The sequence below is a fragment of the Conger conger genome, chromosome 7 (genome assembly GCF_963514075.1).
Source record: "Conger conger chromosome 7, fConCon1.1, whole genome shotgun sequence".
In the NCBI taxonomy this organism is placed as follows: Eukaryota; Metazoa; Chordata; class Actinopteri; order Anguilliformes; family Congridae; genus Conger; species Conger conger.
In genome coordinates this window covers 50125022-50147372 of record NC_083766.1, presented here as the reverse complement: position 1 = coordinate 50147372, position 22351 = coordinate 50125022, and the positions used below count along the sequence as shown (strand labels likewise).

General features: G+C 44.7%; 1 protein-coding gene across 3 annotated transcripts in view; it reads right to left on the bottom strand.

Annotated features, from left to right (window-relative positions):
* Nucleotides 1-3696: 3696 nt before the first annotated feature.
* The window catches only part of auts2a (activator of transcription and developmental regulator AUTS2 a), a 368537-nt gene continuing 349882 nt past the window's right edge, over nucleotides 3697-22351 (bottom strand). For all 3 annotated transcript variants that reach the window (XM_061248269.1, XM_061248267.1, XM_061248270.1), the window contains 11 exons: nucleotides 21743-21996; nucleotides 20390-20434; nucleotides 17362-17457; nucleotides 16636-16707; nucleotides 15585-15614; nucleotides 14739-14810; nucleotides 12877-13018; nucleotides 10988-11068; nucleotides 10388-10471; nucleotides 9614-9851; nucleotides 3697-6533 (listed from right to left, as the gene is read on the bottom strand). In XM_061248269.1, coding sequence (XP_061104253.1) covers nucleotides 5237-6533; nucleotides 9614-9851; nucleotides 10388-10471; nucleotides 10988-11068; nucleotides 12877-13018; nucleotides 14739-14810; nucleotides 15585-15614; nucleotides 16636-16707; nucleotides 17362-17457; nucleotides 20390-20434; nucleotides 21743-21996 — 2411 coding nt within the window. In that variant the 3' untranslated portion in view covers nucleotides 3697-5236. The remainder of the gene's footprint in view (nucleotides 6534-9613; nucleotides 9852-10387; nucleotides 10472-10987; nucleotides 11069-12876; nucleotides 13019-14738; nucleotides 14811-15584; nucleotides 15615-16635; nucleotides 16708-17361; nucleotides 17458-20389; nucleotides 20435-21742; nucleotides 21997-22351) is intronic.

Sequence of the window (22351 nt, the reverse complement as noted above, 5' to 3'; positions counted from 1 at the left end):
AATTGATTGATTGATAGTTTACAGCTAGGTTAGAAAGAATCTTTCTGGCTCAAGTCACAGCCAATGTGTGGGCCCCTGACAGAGAAGTCTGGCCATTCAGTATGCTTAAGTGGAAGAATTTGGTCCCTGGAGTACTGTAGACTTTATGTGTGGTGGTTGCATATGGTCCGTCCTTCTGGGAACTCTGTGTTTAGTTGTAAGATTTAAGATGTTTTTACATTCTCTGTGCTCCAGCGTCCAATTTGTGTTTGTTGTGTTATTTCTAGTTATTTCATTCCGTGGTAAAGGAAATGAGTGGCCAGATATGTCTGGTTTTTTATAATATTATGTGTTGTGCTAATTCAATGCATATTATCTTGTCACAATTTAGCAGACTACAGCTGTTACTGTTCTGCCTGCTTAATGATATACAGTGCTATTTTCTTTATTTTACTGTATTATTTCATTGTTGGTTTTGCTTGTAGAATATCAGGTTCGTTTGTCTCATTTGTCTGCTGGGGGAAGTCTTCTCTGCTATTGTTTGGTTTGTTACCAAATTGAACCTTAAGTATATTGTGATTAGATTTTCTTTATATATATTTTCCTGATCTGTGGTATAAAGATGTTTCAGCTGGTAGCATAGTGGTTAAGGTACATGACTGAGACCTGCAAGGTTGGTGGTTCAAGACCAGCCACAATAAGATCCGCACAGCAGTTTGGCCCTAAACCCTTAATATTACTCCAGGGGGATTTCCCCCTGCCTGTAAGTAGCTTTGGATAAAAGCGTCAGTTGAGTTTATTAATTATTGTTAATTTATTTTTAAGATGAATACATTTGAGGTAAATATTAAGAAATAAATCATCATAAATCATTATTCAACATTTTGTTTCACTTTTTTCACTTTTTGGAAACACGGCCGTAGTATTTTTCCCAGTGAAATACAGCCTTCATCTTAAATGTCTTGAAATACATTATCAGGGGACAGTGTAGTTTGTAGCCCAATGGATCCTTTATCAGTCATTATTATTCCGGCACCATTATTCTCTAAATTAAAAAAGCAGAAATGCAAGTGAAGTCAACAAAAAAAAGGGGAACTACTAACTTGCCTCCAATTCAATTATTATGAATGTGCAGAATGAAATGATATGCGTATGTTACTAATAGCGTATTGAGAATCCCTGTAGCAGACGATTGTTTCATCTCGTTAACATCCGCCGCTCATCTCCTCCTGGCTTTGAGGAGGACTGCGTCAGTGAGGTTGAAACGGTCTTAGAAACTTCTCCGCTTAATGACAGCCACCCAGATGCATTCATTGTTGAGTCAAGTTCTCAGGAAAGCTGCAACCTTTAATCCAGAGTCCCACTCATTATCGTCTCGATCCTCCTGTCGGAAACGCAGCGGGGAGCCGGGCAAATGATGCCAGACTGTCATTCTCATAGAACCCTAACAATAAGAAAACGCTAAAGAAAGAAAATCACATGAAAAATTAACTATAACTGAAATACAAGTTATCCAACTTAGCTCTTAAACTTTCAGAGGTCTAAAACATTGCACTGGCGGCACAACCACTGTAAGAGTTATAGAAGCTCTGATTTCATTCCGATCCTTTTCTGTAACGAACAGTGATGATAACTATGTATTAGATAATGCAGTGGTTATTGCTAACGGCCAGTGTTCACTGGACTATACATTATAGGGTCATTCTGTGAAAATCAACCAGAGGTGCGACCACTTTTGCGCACAAGTTATTTATATATTCATAGAGAACATGCAAAATATTAGCCTCATTGGATTTGTCGGGTCTTGTGGAAATTGAGGTTTATTTTGAATTTGGAGCATCATAAAACAGGTAAATATCTGAAGGGTAGTGTATTTAAAAGCCAGGCAAAGTGACAAATATTTCTTCAGTAGAGAAGTAGAAAATGGTTTGTATTTTATATTTGGAAGGTTTAATTGTTTTTTTATACATTTGATATATTAATTTATACAAATGTGAAAAGACTATGAATACACAAATGCAAAATATATTTTGATCGTTGATCTATACCAAAGACATCATTTAGCCAAATTTGATGCGACTGCTGAATTATTGGCACCCTTGAAATGTAGTAAGCAACACAGATAATCTGTTATATTTAATAATGTTATGTTCAAACGTATAGGAAAACGATATACTTTTATTTCAATACGTTCCCTCATGTTCTAATGTTTTTATTGAGTAATCCCATTTTTTTCTGAAAACTGCAGGTCCCAAAATGATTGGCACCCCTAACAATTACTGTAATTAAAACAGTGAAATTGCCGGTACAATTTTACTTATTTGAGTCTCAGCCTGAAGGAACTATAATTAGTCATTCCATTACTCCCTGTTTCACTCGAGTATAAAAATTAGGTAACAAGCATGAAACTTCCCTTTTTCACCCATCAGGATGGGAAAAACCAAAGAACTGTCAATTCAGGAGAGATAGATGGTAATTGACTGTCACAAGTCTGGTAATGGGAACAAAAAAATACATAAAAGGTTCATCATACCACCGAGCACTGTAAGGGTAATAATAAAAAATGTCAAACATATGGAGTGGTTGCAAACAAAGAAAATGAGGCAAGTGCATGTTGTCCCCACGGGTGATGAAGAAGGCCATAAAAAAAATCCAAGGATCACGGTCTAAGAGTTGTGGAGATGGATTTCAAGTCACCAAGTCTCAAAAAGAACCATAAAATGGCACCTCCATACCAACAAACTCTTTGGAAGGGTGCACAAAGACAGCCCTTACTGAGCACAATAAACAAAACCAAGCATATTGAGTTTGCTAAACTTCATCGGAATTATGACTGGAAGTGCGATGGTCAGATGAGACCAGAATTTGGCCATACACATCATCGACATGTTCGGGAGCAAAAAAGGAATACATAAGGAGAAGCACCTCATACCAACCGTCAAATATGGTGGTGGGTCAGTGATGTTTTGGAGATGTTTTGCTGCCAGTGGTGCAGAGACACTATTTTAAATCAATGACACAATTAAATTTTAGCAGAAAATCTGGTTGTCAATGCAAGGAAGCTACAACTTGGTCATAGGTAGATTGAACATACATCAAAACACAGAAATGGTTAGGAGAAAATAGCATCCATGTTCTGCAATGGCCATCTCAGTCACCAGATCCCATCAGAAACCTGTGGTCTGAACGGGCAAGCCTCAGCAGAAGACTTAAAAAATAAGCCTAATAAATGCCTAATAAAGTGCTTACTGAGTGCATGACACTCCTCGGAGTGACTTCTTGGGTGCCACCACCCCCTTTTTAAGGCTACTGAGGCAACTGAATATGTAAAGAACATTTACAAAGTTTGAGCAAAACTCATCACCTCATGGTTCATTTTCACAGAATGACCCTATAAACAGCACTAAACAAAATAATTCAGTTGGCATACCTGGTTAAATATCGATTAAAACGAATTGCTAATGACTCTCATTGTTTTATTTGCGGAACTGTTGTGTTTTGTTATGTACTGAATTCATGAATATCACTTCTCCTTCTGGGATTTTAAAAGGCTGATTATTTAATAACAATAAATTCTCAAATTAATTGTTATAAAATCTGGCTGCTTATTTCCATTTCACATTTAAATTGCAAACAGGTACACAGATGTTGTGTGTGTGTGTTAGGCTCACATAAAAAAATATTTTGTGACAAGTAACAAATTACAGTCCTGCAGGATTCCTTAATTCACATTTTTTAATAACATGGCACAATTTACATAACACAAGTTTAAATGAGGAACATGCTGAAGATTCAGTCGCTTCGCTTGTTTTTTTTTTTTTACATAATGATCTAGAAAGATCTAGAAAGGACTTCATTTTACGTACATGATAAACAGCAAAAAAGTTTTTGTTAACAATCTCTTTGCAATACTCATTAACTAACACTACTGCTCCAGTGTACATTTTTTGTTTGATAAAAAACACTGCACAACATCTGGATTTCACACAGTTTGAAGCGCACAACTAAACCTTCAGGGGACTATACTAAAATAGAACTCTGCTCATTAGAAACAAACTGTTCATAGTTAGGCGTCGCTTTTTTGTCTTTTCATGGTTTTTTTTGTAGATACATCAACTTGGGATAGCACTTTAATACACTGTTAGACCAACGGAACTAATTTTATTTTCATACACATACTTTACACTCCTTTAGAAGAAATGTTTTCTGTCTTGTCGTGTTTGAACCATATTCTCTCCACTCAAAAAAGATGAAAGTGATGGAAAAATGTAGCCTACTAATAAAAGAGTAGCAGGAAGAGATGGATCTGTAATGGATTGGTCACTTCAATGGGATTCTTTTCATTCATATTTAATATTTTCACAGATATACATATCTGTATATATATATATATATATTTCAAAAATGCAAGTTTAAGGATTGTCACCAGCAACCAAATTACATTCAGGAATGAACTGTATAACATTTTCCTTATTTAGCCAATCAGGGAACGGGGTCAAGTTATTTAACTAATAGCATTAATTTGAACTTTGAAAAAGCACTCGCATAAAAGGTGGTGGGAGTGGAGAGAACACAGCTGTTCTTGGTAAGTCTGGATAGTGAAAAAGGCTCCTTTGAGAAATGGCGGCTTTCGGAGGGAAAGCCGGAACATTCATTGCATAGTTGGAGGGTGGTCTGTGTTAACGGTGCTGACCTCGTACAGAACAAGCAGGCCGCGACAGCAAAACAAATCCGCCTAAGGCTCCGCCCCTCGCCTCTCTCCCGTCTCTATGTACATTTGTTGAAAAGTAAAGCTCTCGTTACACCCTTTTGCATATTTGTACTGTACCTCGAATTAAAACCTTAGGGGGCAAGCACGCTGACTGTACACGTTATCTACAAAGCCTTTCCGTCTCTTCCCAAAAACGATTTTGAGCGCCTGTACATTCCAAAATCGATCTTCGCTTAGGGTGTCTCGGCCGAGTGTCGGGGGGGAAAACCAGGGGTTTCTGTACAAATAAAAGGATACACACAAAAAGCAGGAGCAAACTGGATAAAATGTTTGTAAAATTTTAAATTGTTTTTGTTCCATTTTTTTTCTTTTTTTTTTTTTCTTTTTTACAAAAACATCAGTAATTTTCCCCATCTCCCTTAGCCCATTGTCAAATTTGTACATAGCTACGGTAGGGTCTCTGTGTGCCTGATGCTAAGTGCTCGACGTTCAGTGTCCGTCCGTCAGTCAGGCACGAGGTTTCAGGGCGTCCGCTGGCTCGGGGCTTCACCGCGCTTCGATGTCTTTGTGAGTGTGGGAGGGCGGCCTGTCTCTAAGGTCCGTCGTCAGGGGCGTAGTCCTTCGGGGGGAGCCCGGCCGCGCCCCCAGGGTGGGGATCAGGGGGGGCGGGGCGCTGAGCGAGGCGGTGGGCGGGGTTTTGTTGAGGATGCCGTTCTGATGCGCCTGCGAGGGGCTGACCCGGGGGTAGTGCATGCTGGGAAGCCCGGGGGTCATGAGGCCCGGGTGCAGCTGGTGGGGGTCGAGCACGGCGTGGTGCATGGGGTGCAGCCGGGCGTGCTCGTAGTCCTCTCTGAGCATGTGCAGACGCTCGCGCTCCTCCAGCTGGGCGCGCTCCTGCTCGCGCCGGTGCTCCAGGGCCAGCGGGTGGGGGTGGTGGTGGTGGTGCTCGCGGTTGTAGTCGTGCGGCTCGCGGTCGCGGTACGACCGCTCCACCTCGTACAGCCGGGGGCCCGCCAGCCGGTGCAGGGGGTCGTTCCTCAGCAGGAGGTCCCGGGCCAGGGGGTCGCGCCGGTGGATGTCCAGCCCCCTGTAGGGGTCCCTCAGGGGGTCCCTCATGGGGTCCCAGTGGAAGGCGGGGTAGGGGAACCTCTCGGCCCCCGGGATGGGGCTGATGCCCATGAAGGGGGCGACCACGCGAGTCCTCTCCAGGCCGCTGATGCTGTTCATGGGGTGGACCCCGGCCATGCCCACGGGGACCGACATGGAGGCCACCGAGGAGGGGGGTGGAGGGTGAGGGGCCGGGGGCGGGTGGGGGTGCGGGGGCGGCTGGGGCGGGTGCTCCGGGGCCCGGTGGGGAGGGGGGCCGTCGTTCTGCGCCTCCTGCTCCTCCTTCCTCTCCTCCTTCACCTTCACCTCGCCTCCTTTCTTCTGGTGCTCGTACGCTGCCTCGCCCTTCTTCTCCCCTCCTCCTCCTCCTCCTCCTCCGCCCGAATCGCGGCCGTGCCGCTCCAGCCCCGGGGGCCGCATGTAGGGCGGGGTCACCCGGCTGGCGGGCTTGTCGTCGGGGGCGACGCGGTTGTCATGGATGACGGGCGCCTCCTTCTCGTTGTGCTGGCTCTCCTTCAGCTTGTGCTCCTCGGGGTTGGAGTCCTTCCAGGAGTCGGCGTGGTCCCGGTCACGTTCCCGCTCCCGCTCCCGGTCCTTGGGCTTGTCCTTGTCCCGGGGCTCGCCGGGGAGGTGGCTCCGGGGCGGGGGGTCGGAGGAGCGGTTGTGACCTAGCAGGCCGATGGAGTTGACGGGGGCTGGGGACGGGTGGCTCTGGTGCCGCTTCTCCATGGCTTCCCTAGACGAACGACAGGAAAGAAGAGAGGGATGAGAGTGTGGTTCAGTGCTAAGGCCTGATGGTGTTTCAGGGTTGAAACCTGTGTTCAGTAGGGACATTGGTGGGTAACACAAGGTTGTACAGCAGGATAGATGCATAACACTCATCCTTCAGGCAGTAATTCCTCTCAGGATTGGTTTACCGAGTGCTTCTCAATGGCAGCTCTGTTTACTAAAGAAAAGTTGGTCTTTTTTTTTTTTCTTTATAAGTTTTATCCCATTTTTTCCCTTTTTCTCCCAATTTGGTAGCCAATTGGACCCCGTCTGATTCAATTAGAGCCAGTATTAGATACACCGCCCACACCCCGTCCCTCGGCGGCCAACGGGAGAGCGACAAGCCTTCTTCAAGCCGTCTCGCCTCCCAAGCTGTAACCGTGATTCCGAGGCGCCCAAGGTGCTTGTTTCGTGCTGCGATCTACTAACCCTGCCAAGTCCCTCCCTCTGGAGCAGCGAGCCAATTATTGCTGCTCCACGTGAGACGGCCAAACTTGGCTTTTGGCAGGACCGAGAATCGAACCCCAGTCCCCGGTGTGCAACTGCAGCGAACTGCAACCTCGAGTCTGCTGCGGCTTAGCCTGTTGCGCCACCGCGGCTCCCGAAAAGTTGATTTAGTAGTAGAAAAGTAGATTTCCTGATCTAACCCATGACATGTTTTTTGCCAATTCCACAGCGAATCGATATCTGGAACGATCCAGTTGAAAGGACTGCTGGGCCCGTATGCCTCTGAACGCACTTTACACTCATGCTAATTGGGTTCTGATTTCCTACTGAGGCAGCAGACGGGGGATTTTAGCGACAGAAGCAGATCGAAGTGCTAAAATCCCTGTGGGGTGAACGGCCTTGCAATAAATACCCAGGCAAAGTGATTAAGAGCAGCTGGGGGAGGTGGGGGGGTGAGCTAAGCACCTCTGACACGGTAACCAAAGCATGTCTCCCCCAGGTTTCACTTTAAGGTCTTAAATTCTGCTCTGCTGATACCAAACTCCAGCAGGGCCATAACAGCTCCCTAATAAGTTACAGCTGTAGTCCAGTTAGCCATCCATCTTATCTAAGCTAGCTAATGAGAACCTAATGCCAATGCTAAATACTTGACTAGTAATAGCTGAACTATATTGGCAGCAGTTAAGGGCAGTCCACACCTATAACTATAATGATAACCATAAATATGTTGTGTTAAAAAACTGAAGTGGATGGCAGAGTTCACACCACAACTATAACGACAACGACAGTCAGGCACGATATTGTTAGGATCACTTTCAGCGCGATTTTCCCATGTGCATGAATGATAAAACAGTGACAGCCAATCACAATCCATCCAAATTTAAAGGGTGACAGATTGTCATCTTTATAGTTATTACTATAGTTACAGTTCTTGGAGCAGTTGGGCCTTTACACTCAGAGGTAAACCTACATAGCTAATGCAAAGGAACTAAAAAAATCTTAGAAAGACCTTTTCTTTCTCCATTTAAAATATTAGTAAGGTAAGTTTCATTAGTCAAAAACACACAATCAATTTCACCTGCCTAAAGTAAAAACAACAGTTTACTCAAAACCTATTTTCTTTCCTGTGGCTGCTTTCACAGCACGGTCTGACAACCCCGTTTATTAGCTGAACAAGCTGAAGGAAAAAGCTAAAGCACATCTAGCCGGTTGTCAAATGTTCAACAAGCAATATAAAAATAAATCAGGAAAACAAAATGGCATTACAGTCAGCTAATTCAAACACACAGGAAATAAATCTAGGGAAAGTATAAAGAGGCACACACTAATCAACACTAGCTGGGCAAATTGAAAGAAATGTAGAAATATAGTTTGGTACCAGATTAGATTTAATACAACTGTAATGAGAAGTCGGTAGCTACGGTCCATGTTAAATAACTTGCTAACGTCAAAGCTCAATAATCTGTAAACAAAGCTAGCATTTATAGCTGCTGTCTAACGTAATGTGCTACCCCTCACACACACACACCTGAGTGAACAATTTCTTACTCAGTAAAATCATCCCCATTTGTTTATCCAAGCAAATGTAGAACACTCAGTCACAGTTACAGACCAGTCCAGGAGAAGGCTGATGAGCAGCTCCTCTGAAGAGCAAGCTACCAGGTCATTCTCCTCACTATAAGCTGAACCGGGCAGCCATTTTGTCTGAGGAGTACAATTCATGGCAGCTGGTACAGGAAGACTACAGCTGCCTTACTGATTAGCAGAGTCAACTGAGACAGGCCCTCACTGGGGAATGCTAATGGCTACATTGTTATTAAGGTAATTTGTTCCCACAGTCTATTGTTACTGTGTTCTTTAGGCTTAAATAGCCTTTGTGGGAGGGCACTTCAAGGGAAGTATATAGGTCTGACTCATACTCTCTGTATCCAACAAAGGTGTGTCATAAACAGCCCTTCTATATTTATGTACCTGACGTTTTTATTACATGGCTGACATTTTACTTATGTAGTTACACATTGCAACCGACAATCCTATTATACAGCTGGAAGCAATTCAAGTTAATTCTTGCTCAAGGGTTGATTTCCATTTTTCATTGGCACAAGTGTGCTTTTATCGTTTCCCTTGTTCAAGGGTGCTTCAGGTCTCGTTTTAGTGAGTTAGTACGGACCCTGCAACCTTTGAGGAAGACGCCCAGTTCTATAATCATTACACCAGGGGCTCCCAAACTATATTCTGACACTAACCAAAATGAATGCTCATAAACTTACGTGACCCCAACACCGGACACACATAAATGCCTCATGCCTAACAACACTTTTAGCCCTGACTATATCAGCAAGACACCACGGCCTCTCATGCCTCATTGCGCCATTAGAGTTGGGTTGTTGTGAAGTTCGACATGTAATAGCCTACATTCACTAATTTAGACAGTTAAAATGAAAAAAGTAATTAATTTACAAAAAGAAATAATTTTAAAATAAAAGAAAAAAATTAAAAGGCAGGCAACCATTGCAGTTTTCGCCAAATCATCAGTTTGGGAACCCCCGCTTTACACTAAATAACACCTATATTCCCCCATCGATACCAGGGAACACGTACCTTTCTTTGTCCTCTTTGCTGACGGAGGAGTCCCGCTTGTCCGTATCCCTCTCGCGGTCGCGGTCGCGGTCGTGCCCGGTCACCGAGGAGCTCCGTTCGGATTCTCCGGGCTTGAGCCAGGGCGGGGGCGTGGGGAAGGAGGGCGGGGTGCGGTGGAGCCTGTTCCAGGGCTCGTGGGGGTTACTGAAGTGCTGCTGTGCGCCGGGGGCGTCTTTGTGCCCGAATACAGAGTTGGGCGCTGAGAGGGAGGGGGAAAGAATGAAGGTTAAAAAAAGATAAGACAATATGCTCACAGACGCAGCATACAGTATGCTCACTCAAAAGCTATATATGCTCACTCAGAAGCAACCATACCTGGGCCAAATACATAATAGTTTTGGATTCAAGTACGTTGCTGTGCTCAATTGATTACTGGTGTAGTTGAGTTGAGCAAAAGGCGGGGTTGGCACTTTTTGACAGATCTCAGACAATCTCAGTAAAGGGTAGAAACTATTTGAATCCAAAGCAATTACAGTGAGGTTCATAAGTATTTGGACAGTGACACAAATGGGCCATAATCCCTCACACACTGCCCTCGATATGGACGCACATACGCTCAAACTACAGCTGGCAGTCTCAGCCGCACGGAGCAAATTACAGGAAAGTACAGCCCTTTAAAAAACTGTGTCACTGTCCAAATACTTACGGACCTCACAGTACAAATTTAGACCCGGGTCTGGAAGCGACGTACGGTCACTCGGGAGCGGAGTCGCTCGGCGATAGGCTGGTACTCACTCAGTGCCGGGTTCCCCAGGCCGCCAAACGCCGCTGTGCTCAGGGTGGCCAGACCCCCGAACGACGGCGGTCTGCTGAAGGGCTCTGAGAGGGAAGCGAACACAGCGCGTCAAACAAACCGTCACACAGACCGACACACAAACACAACCAGCAGTGAACACACAGAGAAGGCTGCAATGCCAAAAGTAGGCTACCCCTGCAAGCTGAAGAACGTTCACATTTACCCTAAAGCAGTGCTTCCCAAACTTTCAACATTCACTTAGTTAGTGAATACACTTCCTGTGACCCACCACTCATTAAATTGTAGCCAAACATTGAACTGAAACTTTTTTTAACATTATGCCCAAACAGGTGTGTGCTCATTGTAACTAGGGCAGTGCATGAAGTGTAACTATGGAATGAGTAACCTGAATGATAATGTATGGTAATATTTATTTCCATATGTATCTTACAAGCCACCTCAGTTTGGTCACTACTGCATGGCCCAATAGGACAGCCACTGATGCACGTGAGCAGTAGGAGTGATTTGAACAGCAGCATTAGCATTAGCGTTGACAGTGATGTGCCTGCACTGGCAGCCAGCAGGGGGCGGGAGCTTACCTAAATGAGGCGCCGGGGTGAGGAAGTTGCTGGGGTGGTGGGGCGGGTGTCCGAAGGGTGCGGCAGCAGGGTGTGGAGCACCTGAAACGGGGAGGGGTGTGAGGTGAGCGCCATATGTACCCGGAGCGGCCCTGACAGTGCACAGATGGAGGCTCCCTGCCCAGCTGCCTAATGGAGGGGCCCCTGGAGGATCCTCTCACACTGCTCTTAATGATGCTGCTTCTGTGGGCCTCAGGGCCTGAGCTGCTGACACACGCCATCTATCACTGAGTGTGTGTGTGTGTGTGTGTGTGTGTGTGTGGGGGGGGGGGGGGGGGGGGGGGGGGGGGGGTGCGAGAGGGCGAGTGTGTGCCTCAAGACCAGCTCTACAGTCAGACACCATCTACCACAAAGAGCATGTGTATGCTCGTGTGTGAGTGTGCATGCGTAAATGCACGCCTCAAGACTAGCCCTCCTGACATATGCTATCCATCACAGAGAGTGTGTGTTCGTACATGCATGTGTGTGCATGTACGTGTGCATGTGTGTGTGCCCCTGTGTGTGGGCATGTGTGTGTGTGTGTGTGTGTGTCTGCGTGTGTGTGACCACACATGCATGGGCGCTCCGTATGACTCTAGATGCTTTATTTCCTTTACTTCCACATGAAAGCGTAATGGAGCCATCGCAGCGGGAGTGGGAGATGTGAGTGTGGTTTAATGTGATATAAAAGCCTCTGTATGGGGTAGCTGGCCTGGATCCCTGGTTAATGAGGACTCTGAGCAGCCCACGGTGGGCCCTGTCTACAGCACAGCCTAATGCAGCTCCACACCAAAACCAAACAAGGCCAGCCACAGTAACGCAGAGACGCGCTGTGGTCTCCCTGAAACCACAACAAAGAGTCTGTGTAGCGTAGCCACTTCTAATGCTTCTGGAACCCATTTTGAGTACTGTTGGGTACATTTCACAATAACGCTCTTTTCAACAGCAACTTACAATATAGGAGACATACAGTATTTTCTACATAAGTGCATTCACCTGATGCAAAACATGAGAAAAATCTGAAACTGCTTTAAAAATGAACTGCTAGGCCAACATATTCTATGTTTAATTAAAACAGGAAAAAGTGACCAAGCTCTATTTTATCCAGGACACATTGGGATTTTTTCATTGCATATCTGAAACCCCTAAACAGGGGTGATACAGGGGGCACTTCAAAAAAATTGGTCAATTAATGCATATCCCTTCTGTAGTTACTTTACTCATAAATATTCTCCCTGCTAAATGAGACACTGTTCCTTCTGTGCGTTTTTAAAAGTTACTTTTCCAGCACGCCGTACATATATCACCGTGAGAGGAAGTGCGATATATAACAGGCAGTGTGCGGGGTTAAGTGTGGGCGGCCGTGGTCGTAACCTGGCGTGTTCCGCGTGTGGGGTCAGTTAAAAATAGAACGTGCTGGAAGGCTGCAGGCTTTCTGGAGGATGAGAGTGTGAGCGCGGGGCTCTATTGTACCGACGGAAGGATGTTACTGAGGGGTGATGCAGCAGCCGTCATCGGGGAATTGGGGCGGAAATTGAGGAAAAAATATCATTTAAAAGCATTGTGGCGGAAATTTTATATTAAAAAACAAGTTGATTTTAGAAGTTGTATTGTAAATTGGGGTAGAAAGTATGAGAAAGAACTGGTTTGAGCATGAGGGCATCCAAATTCCCTGACTTTGAGCAGTGACTGTATCTTACGTTCAGCAAAGGATTAGCCTGTATTTACAACTTTTCAATTTATCCATAAGTTTGGAAGTTTCCTGCTTAGAATCAATTAGACCAGTAGAGAGGAAATAGTTTTAATGATGAGGTGTGAATACTCTTCCATATCAACATTCAAGTACATACACCACAAGTAGCAACACTAACCTGCAGCAGAGAAGAGGGTCGCGGGACGTGCCAAGTCGTGGGGGTGATGGATTGCACCAAAAAGGCTGGGGCCAGGGGGTCGACTGAGGAATTCCGGCTTGAGCCCAAAGTCCAGCTTGTGAGGGTCGACCTGCATCTGTTGCTGAAAATGGGCACACGGAGGGAGAATCCACTTGAAAAAACCTCATTCCAAAAGCACACTACAAAAAATTATCATCTTAACAAGACAGGGTTGTAATAAGATCTTTTCTTCAAGTAGAAAATACTAGCTTGTTTTAAGTTACATTTTCTCACCACATTGGCAAATCCTATCTCATTGGCAATACTTTTGTTCTATTCAGCAAAAAAAGTAAAATATAAGACTAAAATACATGTTGAGATTTATTTATTTTTAGTAGTATTTTTTGCAGTGCAGGGGACGAGCTCAGCAGAATTAGTCAGAGAATAAAGCAAAGCGGTGCTCAGAGCTAGTGTGGAATCACACCAGCACACATCAGATTCCTACGGCTCAGAACACTACCTGCTAGTGTTCATCCGCTCCACTGAATCCTGGGACATCTGTAGCAGATCAGACTAAATCTGCTGTTGACCCCAGACACTATTGCTAAAGTGTCTGAAAAAATGTGCTACTGATTATGAGACTGGCTTCTGATTGGCTACTAGAATGGCTTCCTGCTACCTGATTGGCAATTAAAAGGGATTCCTGCTATCTGATTGGTTACTAGAAGGTTCCAGCCAATGTTGTTATCGGTCAGCAGCTGAGTTTGGTTAAATTACTGCCTTCATTTGGAACCCTATTTACACAAGATAATGATTTGGTAGGAGAAACTGGCTTAGTTTTTTAACTAATCATATTCCCAGATCTCAAATCATAATGCCAATCTGGCTTCAATCATAGCACTGTGAGGTTACAAGTCTACACGAAACCAGACTGAAGACTAACAACTGACAGCTTCTAGGGCTCTTTGGTAATGAATGTTTTATCTATTTAAAATCTGAAAGAACACAGATAAAAGCTGTCGTATAAAGAAAAGCCCATTTAAATAACAGCTAAGAGAGATAAAGACTTTAACAATCCCAGTGTGCAGATTCCCAGTGTTATAATCCAAACAGATCTCTGAGAGCCTCAAAGCTTTACAATATAACCAGTGCAAATCCCAGCCTCTTTGAGCATCAAAGGAACATGAAGCAGAAATGGGACACAGTGATTAGGGAAATGGCTTGTCTTTTTACAGGTTCAAATTTTAGACTGGTTAATATCCTCCAGTATAAAAACACAATGTATGACATTAAATCCATGTGCGTCAATTGTCCAACATGAAAACTCATATATGAGGGAGTTTGCTAAACAAAATAAAGTGTTCTGTTTTTGTTAATATCACAAACAACCACAAGATGGCACTGGTCCCACTCCACAGCCTCATGGGAAAAGGACATCCACTCAGAATTAATAATTCATGGCGAGCAGTTAATCCCTGCTTTCAATAAATCTAGCAAAACAACTGAAACAAGGGCAGACACAGAGACTTCCACTGCCAAAAGCACGTCGGAATCCCTTCGCCACAAATAAAGTTTTACAATCATGGTGGAAAATACTAAGAAAGAACATACTTCCAGTGCAGTTTGGGTAGAATAGTCAATATTTCTTGAGGAAAACATTTTTTTCTTCATAGTATTGTATTTCATAGGTTAAAATACACCAGACAAGCACAGTAAAGCATAGAAAAGTATTTGAATCCAAAACAATGACAAAACTGACCCAGGTCTGGTAGGTGAAGGGGTAGGAGGAGGTAGATGAAGAGGTAGAAGCAGGGAGAGGGAAAGGGAGGAATATGAAGAGGGAGAGAGAGAGAGAGACTCACCTTCACTTTCTGCTGGTGGTGATAAATCTGCCAGGCAATGTGGACATGCATCGCGCACCACTTTCCGGGTTTCTGAGAACCAAACAAAGCAAAATTAACCTTGAAGCGTCAATTCCTCCATCACTTGGTCTTTGCATTTCCAGAAGTTTCCGTCCAGGCTGTGGTTTCTCATTGTTGAACAGAGGCATATGGATTCTACGCTTCTAACACTGGGGAAGTCAACGGCTCCTGGAGGAGGGGGGAGGTTATGCCGAGATGCCTGCTTTCTGCCCGATATTTACCCGCACAACGCGGTATTGCACTCATCTGTATATCCTCCGTTTACGCCAGCCTAAGACTGCGCCTTTGAGCGGCCGATATGATGCACTTCAGCCCAAAAAGGGGGGAGTAAGACAAAAGAGTACTTCAACGTTGCTCTTGTCACCAAAAAAAACAAAATGGGAAAAAAAAAAACCTTGTTCATCTTGTTCGTTTCAAGCGCCGACCATCCTTTCCATATTCATTCCATCAGTAGAGTATGCGCTCTCACGCTCTTTGTTTATATTCAAATTTTCGCTGTAGTTTTTTTTCATGTGTGAGCGTGTGCGCGCGTGTGTGTGTGTGTGTGCGTGTGTATGTGTGTATGTGTGTGGAGGAGGAAGGGGGGTTGGGGGTGGGGGTGGGGGGGGGGGGAGAGACTGCGCTCACTGACTGCTCTACGCCACGTCTGCAGCGCGTTAAACACACTGTATCGACTGAGCCCGGCGACACCTGCGAGGCAGGGCTGCCATTTTAATGAGTTTCTCCGGCGGGTCCTGGGGGAGCCCGACAGGAAGGGGACTGTGCGGGCTAATAAAGCGCTCTTACCCTCAGAATGGGCCGGAAAGGATCCGTCAACTGGAAGAGAAGAATGACAGCTCGGTTACACTCCTGCCACTCAGACAATGTTTCTAATTAACAACTGCATATCACTTCATTATTGGCTAAATTAAAATGTTAAAATTTCCCTTTCAAATGAAGCATTCCTGGGAATAATTAGGCAGTATTTATGAATTTGCGCTGCCCTCCGCGGTCTCCTGCATATCAATGCTGACAAGCTGTTAAATATGGCTGACAAAATACTCCACCGCTGCCGTCGCATTCAGCTCCAAAAGTTAATCTCCTGTAAACAGGAGGAGCTATGTAAATGTGTTTGGGGGCAAATCAGACGTCAATTAATTTTAAAAACTCTGCGCGCCCGTCAAAGCTGCGGGGTGGTCGTAACACAACAATTACGGCGGCTCAAACAGACACGTTTGTCACACGCTAAACGGTTGCTTGGAGCGGGAGAGCGGAGGAAATGAGTGGACTTGGAAAGTGCCCGTCTTAAATCACGAAACACTTTTTAAAAAAACGCCCGGCACGTTGTACTGCCCATTCTCCACCGCAGACAAATCTCTTCAAGCAGCACCTCGAACAGCTCCAACATTACTCCTGTGCACAATACCCTAACCTAGTCACCTAATCCACTATCACTCATCAGTCTTTTTTATCTTCATCTGGAACTGTCACCTTGCATTTTTATCTTGTTGGTGAAGTCGTTTACCCTATTTATTGTACCAAGCCGCACTTCTAGACTGACATGCCATACCTACTGACTTGGCCTATAGTTGTGTATGAGAACAAGACCTGATGTTCCTGTCTATAGACAACAGATACTTAGTGATAATTTTACCAGACCAGGTTTATCAGACCAGTGTTCTGTAATTGTTACTATGACCTTTGGAACGCAGTTAATGTATGTGGCTTTGGATAAAAGCGTCAGTTATTTTAACGTGATATAATATGTAATGTACAAGCCAGGAACGACAGCAGAGAAAGACAGCTCTTTTCTTTCAGGCAGCGTCGGGCAGCCCACTCGGGTCAGGAGCCGACTCACCCTGGGGTCCTTCTGCAGGAGCGTGTGTGGTACTGCGCCAGGCCTGGAGGCCACGTCCAGCGGGTTCGAGGTCTGAGGAGAGAGAGAGAGAGAGAGAGAGAGAGAGAATAATCACACTCTACTCATGCACTCAGGGTGCTACTGCACCTAAAGCAAAGTCACAAAGTCTAACGGAAGGGGTTCTTTGTGAGAGGAGATATTATTTGTACGCTTTCACAGCCAAGGTTGGGCTAGAACCTGCAGGATTTAGAGCTTTTCTACCTTCAGGTTTGACTGAGATCCACTGGCTGGTGTTAAAGTCAAGCTACACTACAGCATGAGTGTGCGCTATTGGTCTTATTGAGCGGCGTGAACTACAGGCTGCCAGAGAAGCCTTTATTTTAAGGGCCTCCACACTGTACTGGAACCTGCATCTCATTCATGAAAGAGAGCACTTCTATAGTTATTATTTCTCTATTCTTTTTTGGCACAAGGCTGCACACCAGAGACCATCAAATCTGGCCTAAAAAATCCAAATCCAGCCCTGCTATTCTTTTCTCCCGGGTAATCAACTGAACAACTCGTTCTTCTGATTGCCCAGACTGTCTGACTCCCAGGTAAAAGGAGGGTGGAAAACCAGCAGTCCACAGCCTTGAAGATCCTTGCTACACACTCGCCTCCAAATGGGCCAAAAACACCAGGACTGATAGAGGGGGGACCCCTCTGTCTGGGGGGGTCCTGACGTACCTTGGGCTGGAAGGCCCCCTGCAGAGAGCCGAACGGCCCCGTGGGGGGGATCATGGGGGGGATCCCGGACACAGCCGGAGGGTAGGAGTGAAAGAGCTGTGGAGAGACAGAGGCACGAGGTCAGAGCTCCGTCGCCAGGGACTACAGGCCAGAGCTCTGTCACCAGGGACTACAGGCCAGAGCTCTGTCACCAGGGACTACAGGCCAGAGCTCTGTCACCAGGGACTACAGGCCAGAGCTCTGTCACCAGGGACTACAGGCCAGAGCTCTGTCAACAGGGACTACAGGCCAGAGCACAGAACGAGGGCTCAGCAGCTGTGGATGGAGCGATGAACGTGATGGAAATGAGAGACAGAGCCCCCCTGATACACAACAACGTAAACTCACCGTGTTCCCAACTGAACGGTGCAATTTTCAGGACAAATAACTAAAAAATTACTTCCAGATCAGCTTTGGTTTTTGGGTGCGTGTAAAGATGGAATTATTCCATCCGTGAAAATCAGCGTTTCAGTGTCTGAGGCTGTCAATATGCAACCATCATCATAAACCACATTCCTCAGGAGAAAAACTACCATTAAACGGATGTTAACATCTGGTGGAAGCCCCAGCTTCCCTGTGTTTTGTTAGGAACATGGTGAGTTTAACGTTACACAAGCTAGCCAAACCTCACTGTGTTACACAGGCACGATATTAGAACATTTATACGACCAATCTCCAATATACAGCCATTTTGATTCACATCACTGGATAATTGCAATAGTAAAAACAAGGACACAAACAGTGTCATTAATGCACCACTTGCACGTAGAACCCTCACCCCAATTTCAGCGACTTGAGTGCTAATACCTCCCCCTTGTGGAGAATCTTCACTTCAGCCCGCTAAACATGAGCTAGTGAGTGTGAATGCATTACAAGCCAGAGCAATGATGTGCTTTGCAGCTTAAAAAAAGACCAAATAAAAAATAAACTTTATACTGAAAAGCAGTAAACAGTCTGAAGGGGAAAAATAACTTGAAGGACTTATTAGGACTTTGATAGAAAGGGCACCAGGTGTCATTCTCAGGGATAAACGCAGGGTAAGCATTTGTTTCGATGTATTAATCCGCCTTTAAAAGGCTCCATTCATCAGCTGTGGCATGTATCTGCAGAACAGCACAAAATAAAACTTTCCCTGGATTTAACTTCCAAATTATTATAATTGCCTTTTTCAGAGAGAATACAATTGAATTTCCAGCTCTAGCAGGAGAGAAGTACAGAAGCCTGTGATCATTTAAGAGAGGGGGCCTTTGAACTGTTTAAATCAAGTTAATGAAATACTTCCACTGCGGGTGGAGAAAAAAAACACACACACAATTTCAATCAACAATCATACAACAGCCAAGATACTTCCACCAACCGTATAATAAAAATCAATCCAATTCCCCTGAAGCCAAAATGATATACTGTACACTATTACACTGATGATGCAAATGCATTTCGAATAGGGTGCTTTCTCCAACACGCCTGATTAAAATGAATGGTTATTATAATGAAATACAGTGTGATATGCATAATTGCTGCTCTTAGACCGAGCGTGTGCAACAGCTGAATCGGCGGTGAATAGTGGTTTGGCGTGTGGCGGGAAAGGGGGGGTCGGATGCTAAGCGGGTAACCGCGCGCGGACTGCAGCTGCTCGACTCCAGATGCCAGCCCGCCTGGAGTTCGGAGAGCGAAATGTTGACATTGCCGCGCCTTGTTCATAATGGCGTCTCTGGCCAAGGAAGCATTTGGTCTGTAAGTATTTGGACAGTGACAATTTTAAAGGGCTGTAATTGGTACATGGTTGGTAATTTGAGGGTATTTACAGTCATATACAGTGAACCATAATGTAGCAATTACAGCCCTTTAAAAAACACTGTCCAGATACTTAAGGCGGCTCTGGCCAAGGAAGCGGATAATGTTAGGAGACAGATGCTCAGAAGAGAACATACAGTGAGGTGCTTAAGGATTTGAACAATGACACCATTTTAAAATGCTGCAATTGCTACATGGTAAGCTTCATATGGATGTAATTTGAGGGTATTTACAGCCATATAGAGTGACACTTATAGATCTCACGGTATACTGCAGCCCTTTATAATAGAACCCATCCCCACCACGCGTATGTACACTGTCACCTTATCAGGAATACACACACTAGTGATTAGAGTTCTGTACAGCTCAGTAAAAATGGCTATTGACCAAAAATAAATGTCTATCTTATTATTTTTCCATTTCCCCTTGTCCTCAAATGAGGTTGACGTGAAGATGTCTTTTTGAAACTGAGCAATCAAAACCGAAAAAGCGAGTTAATCTAAAAACCATAATGACCCTTAATCTGCAAATCAAGCTAAATGAGTAGACAAGAATAGAAACCCCAGAAGAAACCTCTTAAAGATGATGATGGCTATGTGAACACCGAGGACTATGAGGAGAGCCATGCATGCAACAGAGGTGGGAAAAACCCCAGGTTCAGAAAGTAACAGTCCACCGCAGTATTTTGTTCCATTCACATGGATGCTAATGGCTAATTAGCACAATTCTGCAGCCAGGAGGTAGAACTAATCAGTGTAATCAGTGAAAGCAGCTGGCTGTGTTAATGGGTGGAAGATATACATGACAGCGCTTCTGCTTCCTGACCCCTGGACTTTGCTCCTCTGCTGTACAGTGAGGTGAGTGCAGTTCTCTGACAGACGATGTGGACGGAAGTACTGCGCTATGGAAACTACAGCAGGCGAGCCCAACCCTGTTCCTGGAGAACTACCGTCCAGGTCTTCACTCCAACCCTAATAAAGCACACCTCACTCAACAGTGAGGGATCTCAATGAGATGCTGATTAGTAGAATCAGGTGTGCCAAATTGGGGTTGACATGAAAACCTACAGGATGGTGGATCTCCAGGAACAGGTTTGGGCAGCCCTGCTCTATACACACAAAGCCTATAATGATGATCAGTGAATGGCGATGATCTTTAAGCACAAATTGTCTACAAACACGCATTTTCAACTCACACTGTGTCTGTAGAAGGGATCGACTTTTGTAGGGTATTTGTCAAACTGAAAAGGAACAACATAAGCCAGAGCTAAGTATATATCCATCATAAAAGTGGGAAAACAACATAACTGAAACATTTCATCAGTACGCAATACTTAGAACCAGGAATTAGGCACACATTTTCATGAAATACTGTCGTATTTATATACACGGAAAACTATGGCTTTTAAGGTACCATTGCAAAATGTAAACATCTGGATGTATGCATTTTGCTTTGAAAACAAAAAACCTAGGATAAACATTGCCTCTGACAGAACTGAGAACCGTTTCATTCCTGACAGAATTTAGCACCGAAAACCAAACAAGTTAAGCAGTTTAAAACTTGTTTATATATCCAAGGAAACAGCCTCACCAAAAACCAGAGCCAAAGCCAATAAAGGGTGGTTTTACCATTTCAAATGAGGCAGTAGGTGAATATTTCTACAGTTATGTATAAATAATGCGGTTTAGAACTAGTTTCAGATTCTTGTTCAAGTTGTCACAGACACTAACAGACTTTCACCACAGGAATATAGTTTCAAAAAGAAAACACTCGGGGGAAAATAATTCTGCGGCGCATCTGAACACTGGCACGTGAGACCGTTTATTTTTCTCTTCGACGTACAGCGGTTCAGAGCACTGCTGGAAGCCGGCAATGAACAGCACATTTCCAGCCGTAAGTATTCATTAAAAAATAACATGATGTCAGAGGAAGGATGAATAAACGAGCGTAAGGTTTTCAAAGCTTGGCTGCCTCTGGACCAAATGACTCGCTTGAAACAATAATTGCCTGTGTTTAAAATTTGTGGATTAGGAGGGGAGGGGGGAAAATTTCCAAAGAAAACCAGCAGAATTATTTCACCCTGAAGAAAGTTCACCAGTGTTTTGTTTTGAGTAAGAAAAAAGCAAGATTATGACTAAAAAATGCAGTATCAACAGATGGTAACACTTTACAAAAAGGTCACATGAATTGACAAACTAATTTAGTTACTGTATGTCTACTGAAAAGTAGTGTACAGCATGGTTAATGTATTTGCACATCATTCATTCATGATAACAAATACATTAGTTAATGGCAAAACTGCTAATGTATTTGTTAATTGCTAACTAATAATAAATGTATCCTACGGTTCGTGTATAAATATTCATGGAACTCATGGAACTAATACATTATTTAGTAGTTAAGAAATAAAGTTAATTTAATGAGTTATTAGTTAATGCCAATTCATGAACCTCATTGCAAAGCGTAACCCAACAGACGTGCTCCGACCCCACACCCCCAAACACCCCACGCGCCCCCCACCCCTCAGACGCACTCTACTTATCCTCACATTTCTGGCCGGGGTACGCACCATGGGTGGTGCAGGGGTGGGCATGATGGCGGAGGGCGGGATGGCGTGGGGGAAGGGGGTGAAGGTGTGCTGGTGGGTGTGTTGGTGGGTGTGCTGGTGCTGGTGCTGGTGCTGGTGCTGGTGCTGGTGGAACTCGGTGCGCAGGTAGGGCGGCGGGCCCAGGGACGCCCCGCGGTCGGCGCTCTGCGAGGCGAGGAATCGGGTGTTCAGCTCCTGCCGCAGCAGGTCTTGTTCTGGGGAAAAGGGGGGGGGGGGGGTCAGATGAGCAGGGTTATTCTCCACCCCGAGACAGGAATGTGTTCACGCTTGCGCTCACATACAGACACGTGTACACATACAGAAATCCTGAGGCACACATTTACACTCAGCCTTATCCAGTAAAATGTCCAGTGTTAACATATGAGTATATACAAGCCCAACAGGGACCAGAATAGGACAATATGTACTCTACATATCTACATATATTTAGCACTCAACACACTGAACTGAATCTTACTGTGTGCACACAGAATCACATGCAGGCACTTTAACACTCGATGACAGTAAACTTTAACACTAATTCAACATATGACAACAGAGCCAATAGGG